The sequence below is a fragment of the Electrophorus electricus genome, chromosome 8, assembly GCF_041902795.1.
Source record: "Electrophorus electricus isolate QZ-2024a chromosome 8, ASM4190279v1, whole genome shotgun sequence".
NCBI lineage: Eukaryota > Metazoa > Chordata > Actinopteri > Gymnotiformes > Gymnotidae > Electrophorus > Electrophorus electricus.
In genome coordinates this window covers 6,063,362-6,083,128 of record NC_137504.1, presented here as the reverse complement: position 1 = coordinate 6,083,128, position 19,767 = coordinate 6,063,362, and the positions used below count along the sequence as shown (strand labels likewise).

Below are 19,767 nucleotides of genomic sequence, written 5' to 3'. Positions count from 1 at the left end.
TGCAGACTTACTTCCTGTTAGTTATTTGAGTTCATATGGGTAGAACGAAAGTCTACAAACCACCGGTGCGTGTTTGTTCCGTATAGGTTGGGACTGAACTCTCCACAACTGAAAACGGCATCCATAAAAACGAGAATCTACTGTTGCACAAGCTAAGTGCCGATAAAAAAAAAAGTAGGTACAGAATGTGATTCACAGTTATATTTATTCACTAGGCGCTCTTGCAATAAAAAATCTCGAGAAACTAGAGTAAGCTTACTTTTTTTCGTATTTTAATTTAGCCACATGGGCTAGCACTGATACAGAACGGTAAAACAATATACACATTAAATTACATAAAAGACAAATGTTAGACAGACGGGAGGTCATTAGGTAACATGAGCAGGTCGTCCACCTCCTGCTGTAGCGTCTCTGCTTTCTCCTGTAACAGCATCTGAAACAGTTCACATGAGATTTAGTACCCACTCATTCACTAAGCAACTGGACAAAATCATTGTTTACAATTCTGCCACTGACATTTACACACACTCGCCAAAAACAAATACCCACCACTACCGATCCGCCCCCTACTCACTTTTGCTGAGGATACAATCTGATTGGCTTGCTTCTTATAGAGGTTCTCCATACTGTTGACCAAAACATTTGGGTCAGCATTGGCAAGATGAGCCAGTGTCTTGTACCCAGCATTGTACAGCTGCTTGGCTCGGAACTGAAAAATTAAAACAGACAAGATATATCCTTTATAAGCACTTAGTATAGTAGTGTTAGTGAATGTGTTATGATTTCACCAATACTACCTGATCCATTTTCTCATTACACATGTATGGATCCAGAAACACTCGTTATTGAATCTATAGACTCTTTAGCCAAAGTATATAAAACCAGAGTGAAGTTTCACTTCCACTTACGCAAACCACTATGAGTAAGTAATCCTTTAGTAAGCACTCATTGGAAAAGACATCACGCAGGCCCTGTTTATACTTGGCATTAATGCACATTTAGTATGCCACTCTTCTGCTGCATTTTTTTCAGACAGAATCCTTACCCATGGAATCCGTGCTCATGTTCCAGTATGAGTCGTTTCAAACTTTTCATTGAAGTTCAGCCCAGTTGGAAATGAGACAGCGCCACACCAGCCACAATCATCACTTTTATCCATTACCCTAGCTTTCTGAGCTATGTTTAGAGCGAATGATCGTGCAGTTATTACTAGCGCAATGATGTGCATGATATGGATGGTACTTTCCTACTGTAGAGGACACAGACTCCGTAACTACTGTTCACTTCCCTTTACTGTGCACATTTTATTTTGCATCTGATTCAAGTATGACAGTTCCATTATCATCATCATTATTATTATTATTATTATTATTAATCATGCTGTTTAGGAAACTCTTTATGTCAGAGGAGATGGTAGAGTGTAGAATTTGATGTTATTGTTTCCTGAGGAGAGGTGATGAGATCCGATACACACCTCCATCACTCCGGCTACCTCCATCAGGGGGATGAGCTCGGCCTGCACACAGTAGGTCAGCCTACGGGTCAGCTCGGTGAGGAGGGCCTTAAAGGCCCAGAACTCCTCCAGCTCCTGCAAGGGCAAGTCGAGACTAAAATGTGTACAGATCCTCACCGAAGTCACATTCACAAGCCAAAAGTTTATTATGGAGCCTGCAAAGGCAATGCGGAGTTGCCAGCAAAATTACAAAAAGATGATGTGGAGACTAAGGCTGATGTAATAAATGCAGTGTTATGTCAGGGGGCTATAATGTGCTCTGATCAGACCTCGGTGAAGTGCAGCACACAGGAGCAGAAGGCTGAGGCGGAACTGAGAAGAGCCTGGACAAAACCCCGGGTCAGCTGGAACCTGTCAGAGATGTTCCACAGGGTGGTCTCCCTCAGCAAGGAATAAAGCACCAGAGCCAAGTACAGCCTAGTCACCACCACAGCATCCACACACTAAGATGCACACGAGAGACAATCAGGAGGAAAGATGCAGTAATGATAACCTACATTCTAATGAAGGTTTGCCAGACTCTAATGGCTTTTAGCCCAGCTAGGTTAACTGCTGTTTTCATGAATTTAAGACTGGAAATATTTTCCTGCTTTAGGAGTAACAAAGAAAAGGCATATTAAGAACAGAGTGGCAGATGATGAATCTAGACATACCTTTCTCACACTCTGTCCAGCTGCTTTTCTAGCCACAAAGCTCTCGGGCACACCGAGAGCTGCTGCGATTTTCTGCTCAGCAGCAGACAGCTTTGTGAACTATTTAGATTTAAACAAACAAACAAACAAAACATTTTCAGGTGTGACCCAAAATCAATTTACGAATACTATACCTAAAAGCAATGCATCAAATAGCTGGGGTTTTTTTTATTCTAAAGAAGTTCAAAGAAATTAAATTAAGTCCAAGACTGCAAGCCTCTCACCTCTCTAAAATATATCATCCAGTCTGGCTTGCATAGGGAAACCATGTCGTAAGGGGTGACCAGATAGACCAAATGCATGAAACTATTGAGCAGTAAACCCTCCAGACCTTTTGACAAATCTTTGTAGAGTACATCACAATAGCTTAAATGTATAGAACCTGTAGAAGGGACAAGAAACAAAAAGAATGCTTGAAGCAGATGTAGTGGTGACTCAAATGCACTATACATTTAACTGTTTATGTTATATGAATAGTTCATTTTTAAGTGGAATTTTTACATTAAAAACACAAGCCAAAATAAATCTTAAATATTGCAAACTAAAATATTTTCATGCACTCTGAAGTCTCACCTTTAAATGTTGCTCTGCCAAGCCTGGTGATTTGCAGAATAGCATTATCAGGCACATATGAAGAAGCTTCAATGAGACCCTTTTGTTTCAGTATTTCTGTTGACTCCTGTATGAGCTCCTTAAGTGTTTTCTGCTGACAAACCTGAACCTCTTGCACACTGAGTAACGTCCCAGACATGAAACCCAGCACCTGCTCCACAGTCTGGGTTACCTGAAATGAAAACCATGATTGCATTACACCTCTGATGCTGTGGGCCATTAGGTGGACATGTGGACTGACTTAAGAAGGTTAAATTACAGACAGACTTCTAGACTTTTGTGGGATAAACAGCTAACCTCTTACATTAAGGCCGATGAGGGAAAGGATGAGACTTAGAAGACCTCTATTCCCGTCATGCAGAAGGTTGCTGTAGCAGGTCTCCATTGGTGCAGACACTAGGTTCTTAACCTAACAACAAACAGTGTACAGTATAGCCCAGTATCTGAGTTTTTAGTGGCAGGATATCTTCAAAATTATATCTTTCCATCTTTTACTGAATGGCAATATTGCAAGTTGCACTGAAGCAAAACTGGTGAAAAGACCAAGCAGAGACCAACGTTTGAAGGTCATGTATGGAATTGCATACCTTTTTCTGTGAATGATGCATTGTGGTTTGTGTGGACAGCTACAAAAGGGCTGCTGATATATACCTTGTCTTTGTCTTTGTCCTGTAGGATGAGGATACTCTCACCCACTGAATCAAGTCCAGCACGTCCTGCTCTTCCCACCATCTGTTTGTACTGACTCCTCTTTAAGAAGTCTGCACCCACATAAGGGGAGCGGAGTATAACCCTTTGGTACATACACAAGAGATTAAGATTACCAAACACAGTGACTGTTAAATAAACAAACTCAGCATTCCTATGGATGTCCTCCAAATTATATCATAACTGCCATGATGTTGACAGTAGGCCACACTGACATCTAACATTAACTGAAAAAAAGAGTGTTGTTATCCACAACTGCAGAAATCCAGCAAGACTAGATGACATCTAAATGCCTCTGACCTGCAGGCAGGCAGGTTGATGCCTGCAGCCAGGGTGGAGGTGCAGGTGAGGAGGCAGAGCACCCCTGAGGAGTAGGCTTCCTCCACCAGCTTCCTCTCATCACTGGTCAGACCGCTGTGATGGTATGCCAGGCCATAGGGCACAGTCTTCTGCAGCACGGGACATAGACAGCCACTTCCACTGTCCTTTAGCTCAGCCAGGAGTGCAGCTTTCTCTGGCTCCCTGTGCTTTAGGAAGTCTCTGAAAATATTTATAGTACAGTGCTTTAACATTTGAAATTAAAAAGGTACTGTTTTAAAATATATTTTTAAATGAAATACTTACTTATTCAAATACTTGCAAATCATACCAGCTACATTTTCACAGTTCTTCTTAGTGGCACAGAAAATCAAACAGGACTTCTGTGGTATTACTTCAGCAACCAGAGCAATAATGTGATCTGGATCCACCTTCTGCATTGCACTGGAGTACTTAAAGAAATCATAATTAAAAAAATAATAAAAGAAGGTCACGTAAATTAAACCTGCTTGTTCACCCCAAACTGACTTCATCTACCTTAAAAGACAGAAGTCGAGAGAATGTAAGGCCGTCTTCCTCCTTAGGGTTAACTTCATATATACTGTCCCTCAGTTTCACATATTCTTTCAGTTGGACCTGACAAAGCAAAGTGCAGGATATGTTACTTCTAGTTGACATTTATTTTTGCTGTTGTCACAAAAAGTTGTTAATTACTTAAAACCATGATATTTACAGGTCTGAAGTCATTAGTGTAGTTTTCAGCACTTAGGAACTTCTGGAGATCTCCAACGTTGCCCAAGGTTGCACTCATTCCAATGATTTGTGTCCCCTCTGTTAAGAACACAAACATTTGTTGAATGCTAAAATCATTTAAAAATATGAGAATATTAAAGAGGATTTGGTAGGTCAACTTACTGCAGACATACTTCACTTTTGCCAAAGTCATTTCTAGAACTGCCCCTCTGCTGCCATCACCAAGCATGTGGAGCTGAGAGGAAGTTTATAAATAGATCATTTATAGCACATCATAAACCCCAGACTCATTACATAATCACTACTCTAAGAATTCTATCATCTTAAAATTGCAGTGACAAATGTATTACTGAGAAGAAAAACACAACATTAGGCATTTAACCACCATTCCTCGAAGAGAAGCTAAGCACTATGGGAAATCATGTCTTGCATGTCTGGATGAATCATCCACACCTGTAATGCAGATGCTGCCTTGTGTTGAGGGTGGGTGACTCCACCCCCACACGTGTAACCCTTTGCTACATGCATCTCCCTAGTTCCAACACTGTTCTTCTCCAAGTACAAAGATGAGGAGAAGCATGTATTGTACATTATTCCCCTTGTTCAGGGAACAATGGTTATATGCATAACGTTGCATTTCCTTTCATTCACTTGGTACATGTAATATGGGACATATCTGACCCTTATGAGAGAACAGTGAGCATTTTCCTCAAAGAACCACCTTTAAAATTGGCCCATGATGTAGCTATTTCTCATGTGGAATGGGCAGATACTGTGTCCAGCAACTAGAGGCCCTTGGGCTGGGTTGGAAAAGGAGGGGAGATTAACCTGCAGCTCATCCTGCTCATTATCAGATAAACCATGCTGGATTATCATGCTGGTGGCTGCTGTGATTCTTGCGTATTGGAAAGCTGTTTTAAAAAGTTTTACTATAAAGCAACTAACTAAAAGTTAACTAGTTCTAGACTTAGCAAGGTGAAGACTGCAAGAACTACAGAGAGGTAAAAAGGGGTATATGTTTGGGGGCCAGGTCACCCACTCTAGTCAGGAAAGCATCTGCCTTACAGAGTGAATATGTGAAGTTTAAGATATTCCATAGTACGTGTTGTACTAAGTATACTGACTAAAGGGGAGGTTGGTTGAGTATTTGATTTAAAATATATATCCCTTTTGCAAAAACAAAAGCGCTCAAACATGAATAAGCAAATCATATCACTGATCACAACCTCATCAACAACAACCAGCCCAATATTGTCCAGTCGGTGTGTCTCGATCAGTGAGTTAACAAGGCTGTGGCCCTTCTCAATTGTGGTGATGTAAAGAGAATTCTTGGCTCTTCTTTTCACTGGAGGGAACTTTCCTTTACTCCCAGCATACTCCTCCACCATAAAGTCCAACTCGATACCAAAACTAGACAACCCTCGAACCTAAAGAAAACACATTTAATCAGTATTCAGTATATGAATGGCCGGAAGTCATGCATTTAAAATTTCTTAAGGATCTTCACTGGTTTTTCCAGTATGAAGTGTCCCCACTATTTTATTTACCTTTTCTTGCACCAAGGATACATATGGTAAGATAAGAACTGCATCCTTCTTTCGACAAAGAATCTCTTTGAGAATAAGAATCTCTGCGACCAGGGTCTTCCCACCACTAGTTGGTAAAGAGTAGATAAGATTCCTTCGCTGTATCACTGAGTCCAAGCTCAGACATGCCTTTTGCCACTCTAAAACAGAGGGAAAATGCTGTCAGTTAATATTACTGATTACATTATTGATTTATTGTAATGGTCTTGTAATGGCCCAGTCCATAATAGCCCTAGCCAATCTGCGTTTATGCATTACTCTAGCTACCCCCCCACCCCCCCAAAAAAAGTCTACTGATGAAGGGTCTTCATCACTAAATACCTGAGTCAGGTTGAAAAAACTCCCAAGCAGTTACTAAAGGTTCCCTAAGGACTGGAATGAAGACTGATATACAGGATATAACATGTACAGACTGTGAATTAATCACCATACAAGTCCTGGATTCCCTTCAGTCTTAAGATCAAATCCTTGACTTTGGATGGAAGGCCAAAGAAAGGACCAAGGTCCCCTTCCATGGAAACAGATTCAATGGCCTGCATGGCAACATTAATTTCTTCACTCATCACAGCTTCCTTCTGCAGAACAGTCTTGGAGATCCTGTTAGACGAGGCTGCATTTTCCAGCATTGCTCTCTTCAACTGATCCGTCATGCTTCTTCTAGCCTTTGGTGCTGATTTGTTGCTATCTATATAAGTATTTGTAGAAATAGCAGGTTGCTTTGATTGTTTCACATCTGGGGTGGATGTGCTCACGATGCCGAGAGTGGGAATTTTGATGTTTGACACGTCTCGCTGAAATACAGTGTGGGAGGCTGGAAATTCCCTTAGTGAGGCATCATGAAAAGCCTCTGTTAAAACAGAATCAGTGAGATCATCCTCACAAGAGTGTTTAATGCTTTTAGCAGTCTGTTGGGCCAAACAACTGTTTTCATGTTCCTCTATGTTCTGTTCCACATCCTCAAGTTTAGCAAGGAAGGAGGAGTCATCCATGATGCTGTCATAGCCATCAAAAAGATCTTCATTATCACTGTAGTACTAAAAAAAACAATTGCATGAAAGTTATTTCCCCCAATCCTGTAACAAACGGCTTATTATAAATGAAAAAAAAAACTGTTGCATAAGTCATTTTATGTAAATTATTAGGCAATATATGATTGGGTGTGCATGCTACCTGCTCTTTGACTGTGTCTTCCTTTTCCGTCATCTGAGGTACAGCATTCTGCTCAGCATTCGGATGACATTTACCGAGTAAGGCACTCGCGCGTTTCTTAGCTGGAGTGAAATCACTCCTCATTCCGTCCCTAGTCCTCTTTTTGGAAGACCAAGAGTTACGTTTCACAACTATGTCACAGGTGTTGTCCACGTCTGTGTTCATACCTGATGGCATTCATAAATACTAGCTAGCTATATAGCGTTGTTTAAGTTAGCTTACTACTGTGCAGCGATACCTCCATTACTCAGCTATTAACTAGCCTGTAGCCTCAGGCTGGCAAATTCATGTCTAAAAGTAAATTTAGCAATTCAAGATAGCACATCGTACCTATGTGCCTAGCTCGGGAGTCCGAGTGACCCATGGTAGTACTAGCTACAACATTTAAGTTCTTAATGACATTGCAGAAACACATTGAATTCTCAAACGAGCAACATAGGCTGAATAGCTAGATAACTAAGCAGCTAGCTAGTTAGACTAAGTTGTCGAGCTATCGGCTGGTTTATTATTGGAAGCAAGACTTAAAAAAAAAGACAGCTGTCCAATTCAGAGCCGGCATTTGCCTCATGTTGTCGGAATTCACTACATACATCTTAAGGCATTTTAAATAATAAAAAAAGTTTAGAAAATTAATTCATTTCAGATGTAATATTTTTTTTCTGGAACGGTCCACATCTATGTTATGTTTTACACACAAAACTATAAAATCTATACGCTGAAGCCGCACCAGTCCAGTAGATGGCGGTAGGTAAACAATTGGCTCAAATGCCTTAACGTGGTTTCAGAAATATAAGGAATGTCATGGTGCTCCCCACTACGTTAGTACAATGCTTGCTTTTAGAAACTGTCGTGTGCTTAACTTTGTCCTGTCCAAGCCCTTACCCAATATTTCAGGTATGCGATATTCTTTATTTTGAAAACGTTCGTTAATTTATAACTAGCTTGTGTTTCTGTTGTTTAGCTAGGTAACGTTAGCAATCTAGCTGCTATCTCATTATCTTCCATGTCTTTGACTTGGGGGCAATAACAACTAAGTGCTACCTAGGTTGGTTATCTAACTTGATGTTGTGACCTAGAAACCTTTACAATTTTAAAGCCATACGGTTGCTGTTTTTCAATACTGTTGGTATGCAATTGCTTACTGATTTTTTTCTTCTTCTTCTGTCACACAGCGCCGTGTCTTCGAGGTTTCGCCACCACCCAACAAGAAGCCAAAATAAACGATATGGTAAGTCAATAAATGTTTCTGCACAATATAATCAGCCTTGTGTTAAATACAGCCACCAGTAGTAGTGATGACTCTTAAATGTATTCTGTCAGCCCATTAAGATGGAAAATCCGTTCAAACAACCTGAGAAAAGATGCATCCTTTGCGACGTTTCAGTGGATTACAAAAATATTCAGGTTAGTAATTTGAGGCACAATTCACCAAGTCTCTTGTTGCATTCACTACTTCAGATTTTAGCTGAGCTGACATTTGAATGCATTTCTTTGCAGTTGTTGTCACAGTTCATCTCTCCACACACAGGCAGAATATATGGGAGACACATAACAGGTGAGTTGTTTAACTTATTTCTTACCTGTTCCAAATGTCATGGTTTTCATGTTTAATTAAAACTAATTTTATGCAACTCTTAAAGGCTTGTGTGGTCAGAAACAAAGAGAGATTACAAAAGCAATCAAGAAGGCTCGATCAGTGGGTAATTGTGATTATTTCCTTGTACCCTATATAAATTTTTTTGTGAACTGTGTGGCTGCACATTATAAGTCACTTTGTTTTTCTGTCAACAGGCTTCATGTCAGTTACGCTGAAAGATCCACAGTTTATGAAAGATCCCAACATTTGCAACATTAGACACTTGGAGTAGCTTCAGCCTCATCTGACAAGTTTCCAGTCTCCCATGATTTGATTTCAACAACTGAATAAAATTCTAACCAAATGCATAAACCTGTCTTTGTTTGACACAGGAATTTATTTGTTGAATGTTACTTTTCAAACTGTAAGCCATTTTGCTGGCTGCATTCAGTGCATTGTTACATTGTCTAAACATTCAAGAAAAGGAAAAACAATAACATGGCATTAATTTACTTCTCTACCATTGGTTTATAAGTTAACCAAATTTACCATAGGAAAAATAAGGTAAAGCAAAATTACTAAGATTTCCTTATTGTAAGGTTTTAATAATTAATTTCTTTAGGCAGGCTGTTAATGAGATTCCTGTTCTATATCTGGCTGATATGTTCCTTTAACAATCGTTAAATACACAATGTACTGACCATTTCACCAAATGATCTCAACAGCATTTAAGACAACAAATCTGATGTAGTCCACTCATACTGCTGTCTAAACATAGCACAAACAAGGTAATCACTAGCCTTTTTTTAAAAAACTGGAGAATTACGGTCAAATTGGCTGGTTATTTCCACCTCTTCTTCGGTCCCGCTTTCTGACAATGATTCATTTGTATCCACGGTCATGGGCTTCCTTTTATTTCTGTGTGAAATACTAGTGGGATGATATTTCCCCTTTACTCTACAACCTCTGCTCATTTTCCTCTTCCTCATGCCATGTTCATACTCCAGTACCAGTGGCAGTCTCGTGGGAATGTCAATGCCATGGTCAGTGCTGCAGCACATCTCTAATACTGAGAAGCCCTGAACGGTCAGAGTTTGCGTCTGAAACGATGGCATATTTGGGAAAAGAGCTTTTAGAGCTGCACACAGTAGTACATTCTCCTTGGGTTCTTTTGGAGTAGGGCTTTCTTTGGCTAAAATAAAACAAAGTGTAATTATGCAATAATTTGTTGAAAGCTTATTAAATTAACTGATCGATTATGCAACAAAATATGTTGCAAATATAATCAGTCTCTTACTGTCAGTCTCTTGATCCTTTTCTTTCCGCTTACTGATGGCCTTTCTGAGCTCAGTGATCTCTGCCTGTAGCTTCTCCACTAAGCGTTCACTGCTTTCTACTTTATCACATGCAGTCTAGAGCAGGGCAAAAATGCATGCATATTTAAGAACAAGACTCATTCTCTGGGAAGCTCCAAAGCCACCATTTAGAATTAAAAGACCAGTCCCAATACTTGCCTTCATTTCCTCCAACAAGGCCTCATTCATATTGTTGACTTTTTCCACCTCTCTGAGATCCTCATCTGAAGAGAAGAATTTGGCTCTAAGGACACAAGGAATAGAACAACTCATGGTGTTAAGAACAAGAGGCATGGGAGCTAGAGTATTTAAAAAAATATATAAAGTACCTGTGTTTTTTAACAGCTTGACAGTGGTTTAAAGAAGGGCACATGGCTGAGGCTCGCCAGTAGTCCTGCTGGTCCAGCATACCCAAGTTGCTTATTGAGATGGGGATGCTACTGTACTGCCTAGAAGGAAAGGAATCGCAGAGAGTTCAGAAATATCAGGCTTGTGTAATAATAAGCCAAGCAGCGACTCTGCCCACCTGCCATGCCATATGAAGGCTGTGTATTCCAGGCGGTGAGTGGAGCCTGACAAAGTCACCTCAGAGGGCGTCAGCAACAAGAAAATAAGTTCCTGATATGGCAGGAGCTCTCTCAAATTCTGATGAACCAATTGTTCTTTTAAAGTCATTTGCTGACTGGTGTTTCTCCGTTGTCTGTACCATCCAATCACATTCTCCTTTGGTCAAAAGAAGGGAAATTTGTTACTAAAGCCAGACATTATATATTCTTGACACTTTTTCAAGTATGACATGTAGCAAAGTGGGGGAAAAAAATCATAGTACCTCTCTGTAATTTGACAGAATTTGCCTAATCTTCTCTTTGTCTACTTCACAAGCATTATTGTAGAAGCTAGTAAGAAAAAAACAAAACATTGGAAGGTCATGCAACATAAACAGAATCGAAAGTGCTGGAAATGCTCCACCTACCTATGAATCCTTCTGCAAGTAATGTGTTTTTGAACATCTGAAAAATAAGGCACCTTGCATTTTAAGGATGACAAACGACAATTTATTTAAGTTCTTTATGTATAGCGAAATTGTAGTTATTTTGGAAATGTGCAAAAGTGGCTTACTTATTGTGTGTACAAATTGTATGTGATCCGTCTGAGAGTCTGTTATTTTGCTCTTCTCCTCTCCTACACTCTCACCAAGAAAGAGTCCCTCCTGTTTCAAAGGCACCAGAAAAGCGAACATTTAAGCGAGGGGGTCGTTGAAAGATTTGTCAGTCGTGATGAAAGCTGTTGCTTACAATGTCGTACTTGTTTTTTAAAGCTAATTAGCTAACCTAGCCACATAATTTAGACAACTTGCTTTCTGTCTAAGAGCTCAATAGTAGCTAGGTTAGCTAGCTAGCGTCACGTTAGATAGTTAGCTACTTACAACATCAGAGTCACTATTCAAGTGTTGAAACATTAATGAACTCAAAACGAATCCAGATATCCGCACAGTAGTACTGTATTCTTCCATGGCTTTGAGTTTGATTTAACTTAGATAGAATAATTTAATTGTTCTTTTAAAAAAACAACAACAACTGCGTTAATATTAACAACAGCGAATAGCTCCTTAAATCTTCACAAACTTTTCTGCGGATTATCTTTTTTCTACGATCAGGACTGTCGTTTACAACAGATTTCAGTTTGTCGCCGCCACGTGGTTTGGAATGGAAATTACAAGTTAAGTTACGTTTGAACCTGACCTGTTTGCTTAATGTTAAATAATCGTTGTCACAGGCTCCAACCAAGGCAAATGTAGTCATTATTCGACTAAATACAGTTTTTAAACCCTAATCCTAAATTGACTTTCGCTTGGTTATTGCCTGAGAAAAAAAACACAATTGCCAAGGCGATTTTGGGCGTAAGTAGTTGCCTTTGAACCCAGACGAACCCATATATTTGTCCCAGACAAATGTCCGAGTTCCAGGGAAAGGTTATGGAGTATGAGTAATAGCAGGCTTTTTGATGATTTACTTTACAAGCATTTAATGATTTAAACTGACAAAAGCTACACTTTAATGACCAATCCGTGCCAACGATTATAATACCGAGCCCTGATTTAACCCGAGAAAGGTAGTGCGTGGTGGAGCCATTGTTTTCGACAGTGGGAGGCGCTATTATATCATATTTCTAGATTTTTTAAATTTTGTACTTTAACTTTGTTATGAGCTACTTTAAAGTTAATTTAGAAAAGATCTTAGATTTGTAACATCAGTCTCAAGCGTCTGGAATGAAGACAAGGTCATCCCGGTAAGCGATTGTGCAACGCTTCGTGTAGTTATTGTTCAAGCGACGTTGACATCCATGTTACTGTAGAGCGGAACATCTAAAGGGGCAATGTTGTGACACAAATAGAGCCAGATAGCTAACTAAACGTCTTTGAACTTCTCCTATTCATAATAAATCACTCAGATGTCTTTGCACTTTACATATTCTTATTTACACTGTTAAATTTTAGGCGTCAGAACAGCTTAACCTTATCAGCTTGCAAGAGTGCCTTCTCGTCGCTTGGACTGGATTTTGGTGAAAATCACGAAATAAAGTGTTTATTCAGGACAAGGTAATAAAACGCCAGAACATAGTATAGTAAAGTTTTCCCATTCCTTCCCCGTGTAGCTGACCTGCTACCAGTGTGATCGAGCACTGGCTGACAGCCGTGTACAGAGGGATCCTGGTGGCTGGCGAATGTGTTGTTGGGGATGTGGATTTCTGTGGTGCTGGCGCTCACTGTGCTCCCTGCCATGTTCGGGCTGTCGCTGGGCTTCACAGACCTCTACATTAAAGTGCTGGTCAAAACACTGGAGGTAAATACACGGGAACAGTTTCCAGTTACACAAGGCATTTAGAGGTTTTGCGGGTTACAGTGAAGTCAGTGCTTTTTCCCATGAATCTCATATAATATGTTTCCAAAGTTAAATTTAAAACAGAAACATAGAGTATACCACTGCTTCTTAATAGCAAATTACATTTTACAATGTCATCAATGTGTAGTTAGTCTAGTTTTAATAGCCATACCAGTTAAGCAATGGCTTGTATGTGTTAAAGTTCTGTGTAAAAGGGCACCCAGAAATAAACTCGTTCTCTGAATAGTGGGCAGCTCTGAGAATTCAGAGGGCACAGAAGGTACCTGCAGTCCCCTGTCATCTACCCAATGGTGAGTATATTCATAGATGTATTTTTTACCATAGACCACCAAAATAGATAGATGCAGTACACATGTGAAACAGTATGTTATATGATTTACTGATTGTAAGGGAAATTTAGGATTAATCGTGACTGTGTTAGTGTACAGTGCACAAGCAGTTATATATTTATTGGCTGGAATCTGTAACACATCAGGCTTCATTGCAAAATGAAGTATAAAGCAGCTTATTTCTCCATGCACAAGTCTGTGATTCAAGTCAAGTCAAAACATTTTAAAAGCACAGCCAGTGTTCAATATTATATTATGCAATTAGGTTTTATTCTAAAATAATTTTTTCATTCTTTATTATTTTTTTCATGAAATGGCTCCATTTTTGTTTTACTATCTACATTCACTGGAACATTTCTTGGCATTAGCAATATCCATTCAATTGAACTGAGTGTAAGTCACTGATTTCATAATTTTAGTTGGACAGCTGGCATTTAGATTTGAACTTTAACCAGCTTAAGACATGACATCGATCAACTCTAGAGGCATTATTTATTTGAAATCTACTGAATGACACTATATACACCAGTCACAATTATAATTTTCTAGACAAGCATTCTTTACACCAGTCAACACTAGACACCAGTATTCAGGAACCCTGGTAGTCCTGACCAAAACATTACTTTAATTAACAAAGTTTTCACTGAGTTAGAATTATTTTGTTCTCTATTCATATTTTGACATTCAGACTGTAAAATAGTAGCTTTTTAGTGCATGAATACATGAGTATGTGTTCCATTAGTTTGTTGATATGCAATTTCTTACAAAAAGTTTATTGCATTCATATTATGTGTAATAAATACTATATACTACATTTTTGTGTATATAAAGATATCGTAACATCTTAATGTAAAAATACAGAAAAACAACCTATCCAATCATGATCACTGAGAAAAAGTTCTCCGTGGAGTTCATTAAGAACACAGCTGGCTGCAGTACTGAGTCTGAAGAAGGTCCACCATTTCAGGAATTATTCAGAAAGGTGACAGCTCTATGGAAGAAGAGATCGTGGAGCTGCGTCGCATGCATCCACACCCTCTTACTGGGGGAAACTTCACGCTGTGTGACACCTTTTACTTCTGTAAGAAGGGCATAGAGAGCATTGTGGAAGATCAGGTCACTCAGCGCTTTACGTCTGAGGAGCTTGCCTCCTGGAACCTGCTGACTCGGACAAACAACAACTTCCATTACATCAGCATGCGAGTTACCATCATATGGGGCCTGGGTGTGTTCATTCGCTACTGTATCCTCTTACCTCTTAGGTGAGTCTCAGGTGACTGCTAGTGCTATTGGCTATTAAACTATGTGTCTGTTCATTTACTTGACCTAACTCCTTACGTTTATTTGTTTGTTACATGTATGTGTCCTTGTGACAGGATCATCCTTGCTGCTACTGGACTGAGCTGGCTAGTGATAGGCACCACACTGGTGGGCATACTGCCCAACAGCAAGTAATATTCCAGTTTGATAAATATGCTCTCAAGAATTAAGCACAAAGACTTGTGTTGCACGAGCAAAGTGATAGAAACCAATGAGCAATAAGCGATTAAACTTTAACATGAGTGTTTTCAAAGGTTCGCATTCAAGCATGTGGTTATGTGGGAAGCCACCGTAGGAGTTGAACTATGTACTAACATTAACCTTTCCGTCATTGTCAGTGTGAAGGACAGGATTAGTGATCTGCTCCACATTACTTGCTACAGGATCTGTGCTAGAGGCTTGTCAGCCAAAATTCACTACCACAACAAGTGGGTAGCTGCTTCAGATCCTCCCCCACCCTGTATCTTTCTTCTTCCTTCTCCTCCACCTCCTCCTACTTCTTCTTCTTCTTCCTCCTCCACCTCCTCCTACTTCTTCTTCTTTCTTCTCCACCTCCACCTCCTGCTACTTTTTCTTCTTCCTTCTCCACCTCCTCCTACTTCTTCTTCTTCCTCCTCCACCTCCTCCTCCTACTTCTTCTTCCTCCTCCTCCTCCACCTCCTCCTACTTCTTCTTCTTCCTCCTCCTCCACCTCCTCCTACTTCTTCTTCTTCCTACTCCTCCTCCACCTCCTCCTACTTCTTCTTCTTCCTCCTCCACCTCCTCCTACTTCTTCTTCCTCCTCCTCCACCTCCTATTACTTTTTCTTCTTCCTACTCCTCCTGCACCTCCTCCTACTTCTTCTTCTTCCTTCTCCACCTCCTCCTACTTCTTTTTCTTCCTCCTCCTCTACCTCCTCCTACTTCTTCTTTCTGCTCCTCCACCTCCTCCTACTTCTTCTTCTTCCTCCTCCTCCTCCACCTCCTCCTACTTCTTCTTCTTCTTCTTCTTCTTCTTCTTCTTCTTCTTCTATGTTTTGTCTAGTGTTTCTTTACCAGTTATAACAGTTTTTATGATTGCAGAGAAAATCATCCAAAGAAAGGAGGCATTTGTGTTGCAAACCATACTTCTCCAATCGATATTGTTATTTTGGCTAATGATGGATGTTATGCTATGGTATGTACTTAAGCTTTTAATGATTTTTAAAAAATTAATTGTAGTCTAGTTTGGTATAACCACTACTGCATTTAATACAATATGCTATCTTATGGACTGCAATTGATAGCTTAAAATGCACATGTGAAATCATGAGGTGTTTGTATCATGCATGTTGTAGGCTGACAAGAACACATTTAGTAAATAATGCCTACCAGTAGCTTGTGTATCAGTCACCTCACCTCTTCATAGGTCGGTCAAGTTCATGGCGGCCTGATGGGGCTCATTCAGCGGTCCATGGTGAGATCCTGCCCCCATGTATGGTTTGAGAGGTCAGAGATGAAAGATCGCCATGCAGTGGCCAAAAGGTGACACAGCACATACAAACAAAAGTTAGCGCAGGAAGCGAACAGTGAGATTCTGAACAGTCTAGCAGTGACTGTAGTGCAGAATCTGTCTGCCTGTGGTGCACAGTCAGATGTTACATTACTACAACCATGCCTGTGGGGAACCTTTCATTTAACCACTAGCTTGCTTTTTCTGTTTTCCAGACTGAGAGATCATGTTGCTGACAAAACCAAACAGCCCATTCTTATTTTCCCAGAGGGTAAGCCCTCTACTGTGTTGATGTGTTTTGCATTACTTCTGTTGATTAGCTATGTGAATTTGTATAGCAATATGATTATATGATGTGAAATGATACGATTTAGCATTGCAAGTAGTTCTAATTCATGCACAGCGACATATAAATACGTTTTATATGGACATATCAGAGATCATAAAACAATAGCAACGAATACCTTTAACTGCTCCAGCAAAATATATATATATATATATATCATATATTGTACATGCCCTCTCCTTTTCTTAAGGCCCAGTAGTGCTGGGACCTGGACTGTCCAGCACTTAACTGCTGAATCAGCAGTCTGGCTCAAAAAGAAATGCATGGAACATTTTCTCAGGAATTTGACTTAATTTGACTTAACGTTGGACTGGAAGGTTGTCATACCAAATTATTACTGCATGCTGCATAATACTCTGTTTCACAGGATAAGAGGATTTAAAAATAAATAAATAAGTAAATACATTTACAAAATTGGACTACTTACACTGCAAAGTGAAGAGGCACCATTGAAGTTAAGGAGATGTCAATCATTTGGTCTAATGCCAAAGGACCAGAAGTTCAAATGTGCACCTTCTCTTTCCACTTACTGTAGGAACTTGCATTAATAACACATCTGTCATGATGTTCAAAAAGGGAAGCTTTGAGATCGGAAAGACCATACACCCAGTAGCAATAAAGGTATTTTAATAGAAGCAGACAAACTCCAACATGGCATTCTGAGCAGTCCTAGTTAGATCCCATGGCTTTGATGACACCTGCCCTCCTCTTCCAGTATGACCCACAGTTCGGAGATGCTTTCTGGAACAGTGCAAAGTACAGCATGGTGGCGTATCTCCTCAGGATGATGACCAGCTGGGCTATAGTATGCAATGTGTGGTACTTGCCTCCTATGAGCCAACAGGTAAGGCAGATACAGTGGTTATGTAAAACTGTGGTGCTGTGTTGTGTGCTTGGTTATGTAAATCGATGGTGCTGTATTGTTTATGTTTGGCTTTGACTGGCTTTTGCTAGGATGGGGAGGATGCTGTCAATTTTGCCAACAGGGTGAAATCAGCCATAGCGCACCAGGGGGGATTGGTTGATCTGTCCTGGTGAGAATTCAGCCATATTTATGCCTCCTTTAGCCTGTTTGTCACTTCTTATATAAAAACATGAACTTATGTTTTCCATAACTTAACAATACACATTAGGTTATTTGTCTAAACATAATGAATACTTATTACTTGACTAAAACGATTTTAGTGGGCAATTTCTAGCCTGTTCTTGTAGTATTGATTTTTTTAAGGTAAGTATACGCTAACGACCGAGTTGGTTGTGTTACAGGGACGGAGGCTTAAAGAGGGGGAAAGTAAAAGAGTCTTACAAGGAGGCTCAACAGAAGATGTACAGCAGTATGATAGTAGGGCACTGAAGAGACTACCCTGCCATTTCCACAGGTCTACACTAGTTGTTCTAGAAACATCTGGAAGCCTGCAGTCTGGGATCAATCTAAATGGTTCTTGGGAAGTCACGGTTGATTGATTCAGTTTTCTATCATGGTATCAGGCCTACTCTGTATATTTTCACCTAGGGGTTGTATGACTTGTGGAAAATACTTGGGGAAAGTGGGAAATGCTTTTTTCTACGTTGATTGAGACATTTGATATGAGCATGTCAGTGAAAGCTGTATACTGAATTGTCAGCTGTATACTGAATTGACAGCATTTTTTAAAATGCAAATTATGATTTCAGTTTTGTTCTTATACTTTGATCATCTGATATTAAATCACATTTTCTTTTTTCTTCTTTTAGCTGTTGCTCTTTTCAACTGTTAAAATATCACTCAGGCTGGTTGTTTTGATGCATAGTTGTATATGTATCATATTTGTGATTTGTTATGAAATTAGCTGTGCCATTTCTTCCAAATTGTTTGAATACAGTATGTGTGTGTGCATGCTTTTATGTGTTTGTGTATTTTTGTGTGTTTTTATCAGCACTTTATAAAGATGTTACTAATTTCAGGACCCGTTTGGCTCTTTTGCTTTATTAGACCACTGGAGGTCACTGTAGATCAAGAAAGAAAAATATGCCCTACTTGAGAAACAAGACTGAGAAGTCTCTAAGAGATTGTGTGTAGTCTGTGTGCTTTCACAATGGTCACAGCTGTTAATCAGTGTTATCAGTGCTGAAGAATTTCTTTGAAACCAAGTGATATGATGTAACCTTAATATACTTAAAAGCAGTGTGTATTTTTAATTTAATATACTGAGACACTTTAAATATGGCTCAGCTTCTTTGTCTCAGTTTCTCTCTTAATGCTAATTGTTAGTAAGCAACACAGTATATGTTTGAAATCAAATTAATATTTTCAGAGTGGTTTAGTTGAAAAACTGAAGACTTTTCAAACTTTCAAAAGATGTGTCTTTCCTCTGTCATTCACTACTAATGATATTAAGAGCGTCATTGACTTCTTGATTGCAATATTACTAGGTCAATTTTTGCTCAATTGCAACGCCTGTCATTATAAGCTCATTAGAAGTGAATGTTTCAGAGCAGAAACCCTCAAAGTTTCCTTGCCCAGAGGGAACATGCAACTCTGGTGAATGTGAACAGCCTGAAGACAGGGAGTGTGAGCAATACATGTTTACTGTGACGGCACTTTAATAAAGAAAGCAGTGAGTGTGAAATAGCACAGAGTTATTCTTTGGCACAGAGGGATGGAGCAGGCTTAGATTTCATAGGTTCCCTCTCTCTTCCTTTCTTTTTCTCTCACTCGCCAGCTTATATCCAGACCATCCTCAACTCCCAGGGCAGCACTGGGCTTTAATAACAATCCTGCAACTTAAATTGCTCGAACAGAAATGTTTGTTCTCTCCTAACAGGATTGTGAATTATTAATCGGATCTGAAGCTGATTTCATAACCCGATTGTTGAGGTGGGATTCTCTGCGAGCAATGCTCCAGCGCACCATTTACTGCGATGTATGTGTCTGCACATCTTCATATCCAATTTAATGCGATTCCGATAGATTTCAAAGAGACATCATAAAAAGCGCAGGAGTGACCCCTGCAGGACTGCCTCTGTGTAGTCTCTCTATGATTACCCACCATGCCTCCGTGTTTTGATTAGATTTTCTTTATTTCTTTTCTTTTTTT

General features: G+C 39.6%; 4 protein-coding genes across 9 annotated transcripts; 2 read left to right on the top strand and 2 right to left on the bottom strand.

The window, feature by feature from the left end:
• Positions 1-250: 250 nt before the first annotated feature.
• On the bottom strand, positions 251-7,907 carry helq (helicase, POLQ like). 3 transcript variants are annotated; one of them, XM_026999421.3, is made up of 18 exons: positions 7,353-7,905; positions 6,610-7,216; positions 6,144-6,322; positions 5,823-6,023; positions 4,759-4,831; positions 4,577-4,674; positions 4,381-4,479; positions 4,150-4,295; positions 3,826-4,065; positions 3,469-3,610; positions 3,122-3,226; positions 2,779-2,989; positions 2,430-2,587; positions 2,167-2,265; positions 1,783-1,956; positions 1,475-1,588; positions 575-709; positions 251-433 (listed from the first exon to the last, which is right to left on the bottom strand). In XM_026999421.3, the coding sequence occupies exons 1-18, from the start codon at positions 7,566-7,568 to the stop codon at positions 350-352; spliced, it is 3,081 nt and encodes a 1,026-aa protein (XP_026855222.2). In that variant the 5' UTR covers positions 7,569-7,905; the 3' UTR covers positions 251-349. The 3 variants fall into 3 exon arrangements, 2 of the variants coding, with proteins under 2 accessions (XP_026855222.2, XP_026855223.3); XM_026999422.3 differs by lacking the exon at positions 7,353-7,905 and having other exon boundaries at positions 6,504-6,642; XR_014124789.1 differs by lacking the exon at positions 251-433 and having other exon boundaries at positions 1,783-1,864; positions 7,353-7,907.
• Positions 7,908-8,132: 225 nt separating this feature from the next.
• On the top strand, positions 8,133-9,339 carry mrps18c (mitochondrial ribosomal protein S18C). Of its 2 annotated transcripts, none has more exons than XM_081718802.1 (6): positions 8,133-8,285; positions 8,564-8,619; positions 8,712-8,795; positions 8,889-8,946; positions 9,032-9,087; positions 9,183-9,339. In XM_081718802.1, the coding sequence occupies exons 1-6, from the start codon at positions 8,219-8,221 to the stop codon at positions 9,201-9,203; spliced, it is 342 nt and encodes a 113-aa protein (XP_081574928.1). In that variant the 5' UTR covers positions 8,133-8,218; the 3' UTR covers positions 9,204-9,339. The 2 variants fall into 2 exon arrangements, with proteins under 2 accessions (XP_081574928.1, XP_026855090.2); XM_026999289.3 differs by having other exon boundaries at positions 9,032-9,091.
• Positions 9,340-9,343: 4 nt separating this feature from the next.
• On the bottom strand, positions 9,344-11,977 carry abraxas1 (abraxas 1, BRCA1 A complex subunit). The gene is made up of 9 exons (XM_026999288.3): positions 11,749-11,977; positions 11,442-11,532; positions 11,296-11,332; positions 11,152-11,218; positions 10,849-11,045; positions 10,652-10,771; positions 10,482-10,566; positions 10,265-10,379; positions 9,344-10,159 (listed from the first exon to the last, which is right to left on the bottom strand). Exons 1-9 carry the CDS (start codon positions 11,833-11,835, stop codon positions 9,774-9,776), a joined length of 1,185 nt encoding a protein of 394 aa, XP_026855089.2. The 5' UTR covers positions 11,836-11,977; the 3' UTR covers positions 9,344-9,773.
• A 143-nt stretch (positions 11,978-12,120) lies between these two features.
• On the top strand, positions 12,121-18,633 carry gpat3 (glycerol-3-phosphate acyltransferase 3). 3 transcript variants are annotated; one of them, XM_026999424.3, is made up of 13 exons: positions 12,121-12,611; positions 12,978-13,165; positions 13,452-13,515; positions 14,522-14,816; positions 14,931-15,005; positions 15,213-15,302; positions 15,936-16,029; positions 16,261-16,376; positions 16,560-16,615; positions 17,226-17,311; positions 17,406-17,534; positions 17,645-17,724; positions 17,957-18,633. In XM_026999424.3, exons 2-13 carry the CDS (start codon positions 13,061-13,063, stop codon positions 18,042-18,044), a joined length of 1,278 nt encoding a protein of 425 aa, XP_026855225.2. In that variant the 5' UTR covers positions 12,121-12,611; positions 12,978-13,060; the 3' UTR covers positions 18,045-18,633. The 3 variants fall into 3 exon arrangements, with proteins under 3 accessions (XP_026855225.2, XP_026855226.2, XP_081574927.1); XM_081718801.1 differs by lacking the exon at positions 12,121-12,611 and adding an exon at positions 12,695-12,884; XM_026999425.3 differs by lacking the exon at positions 15,213-15,302.
• Positions 18,634-19,767: the final 1,134 nt, after the last annotated feature.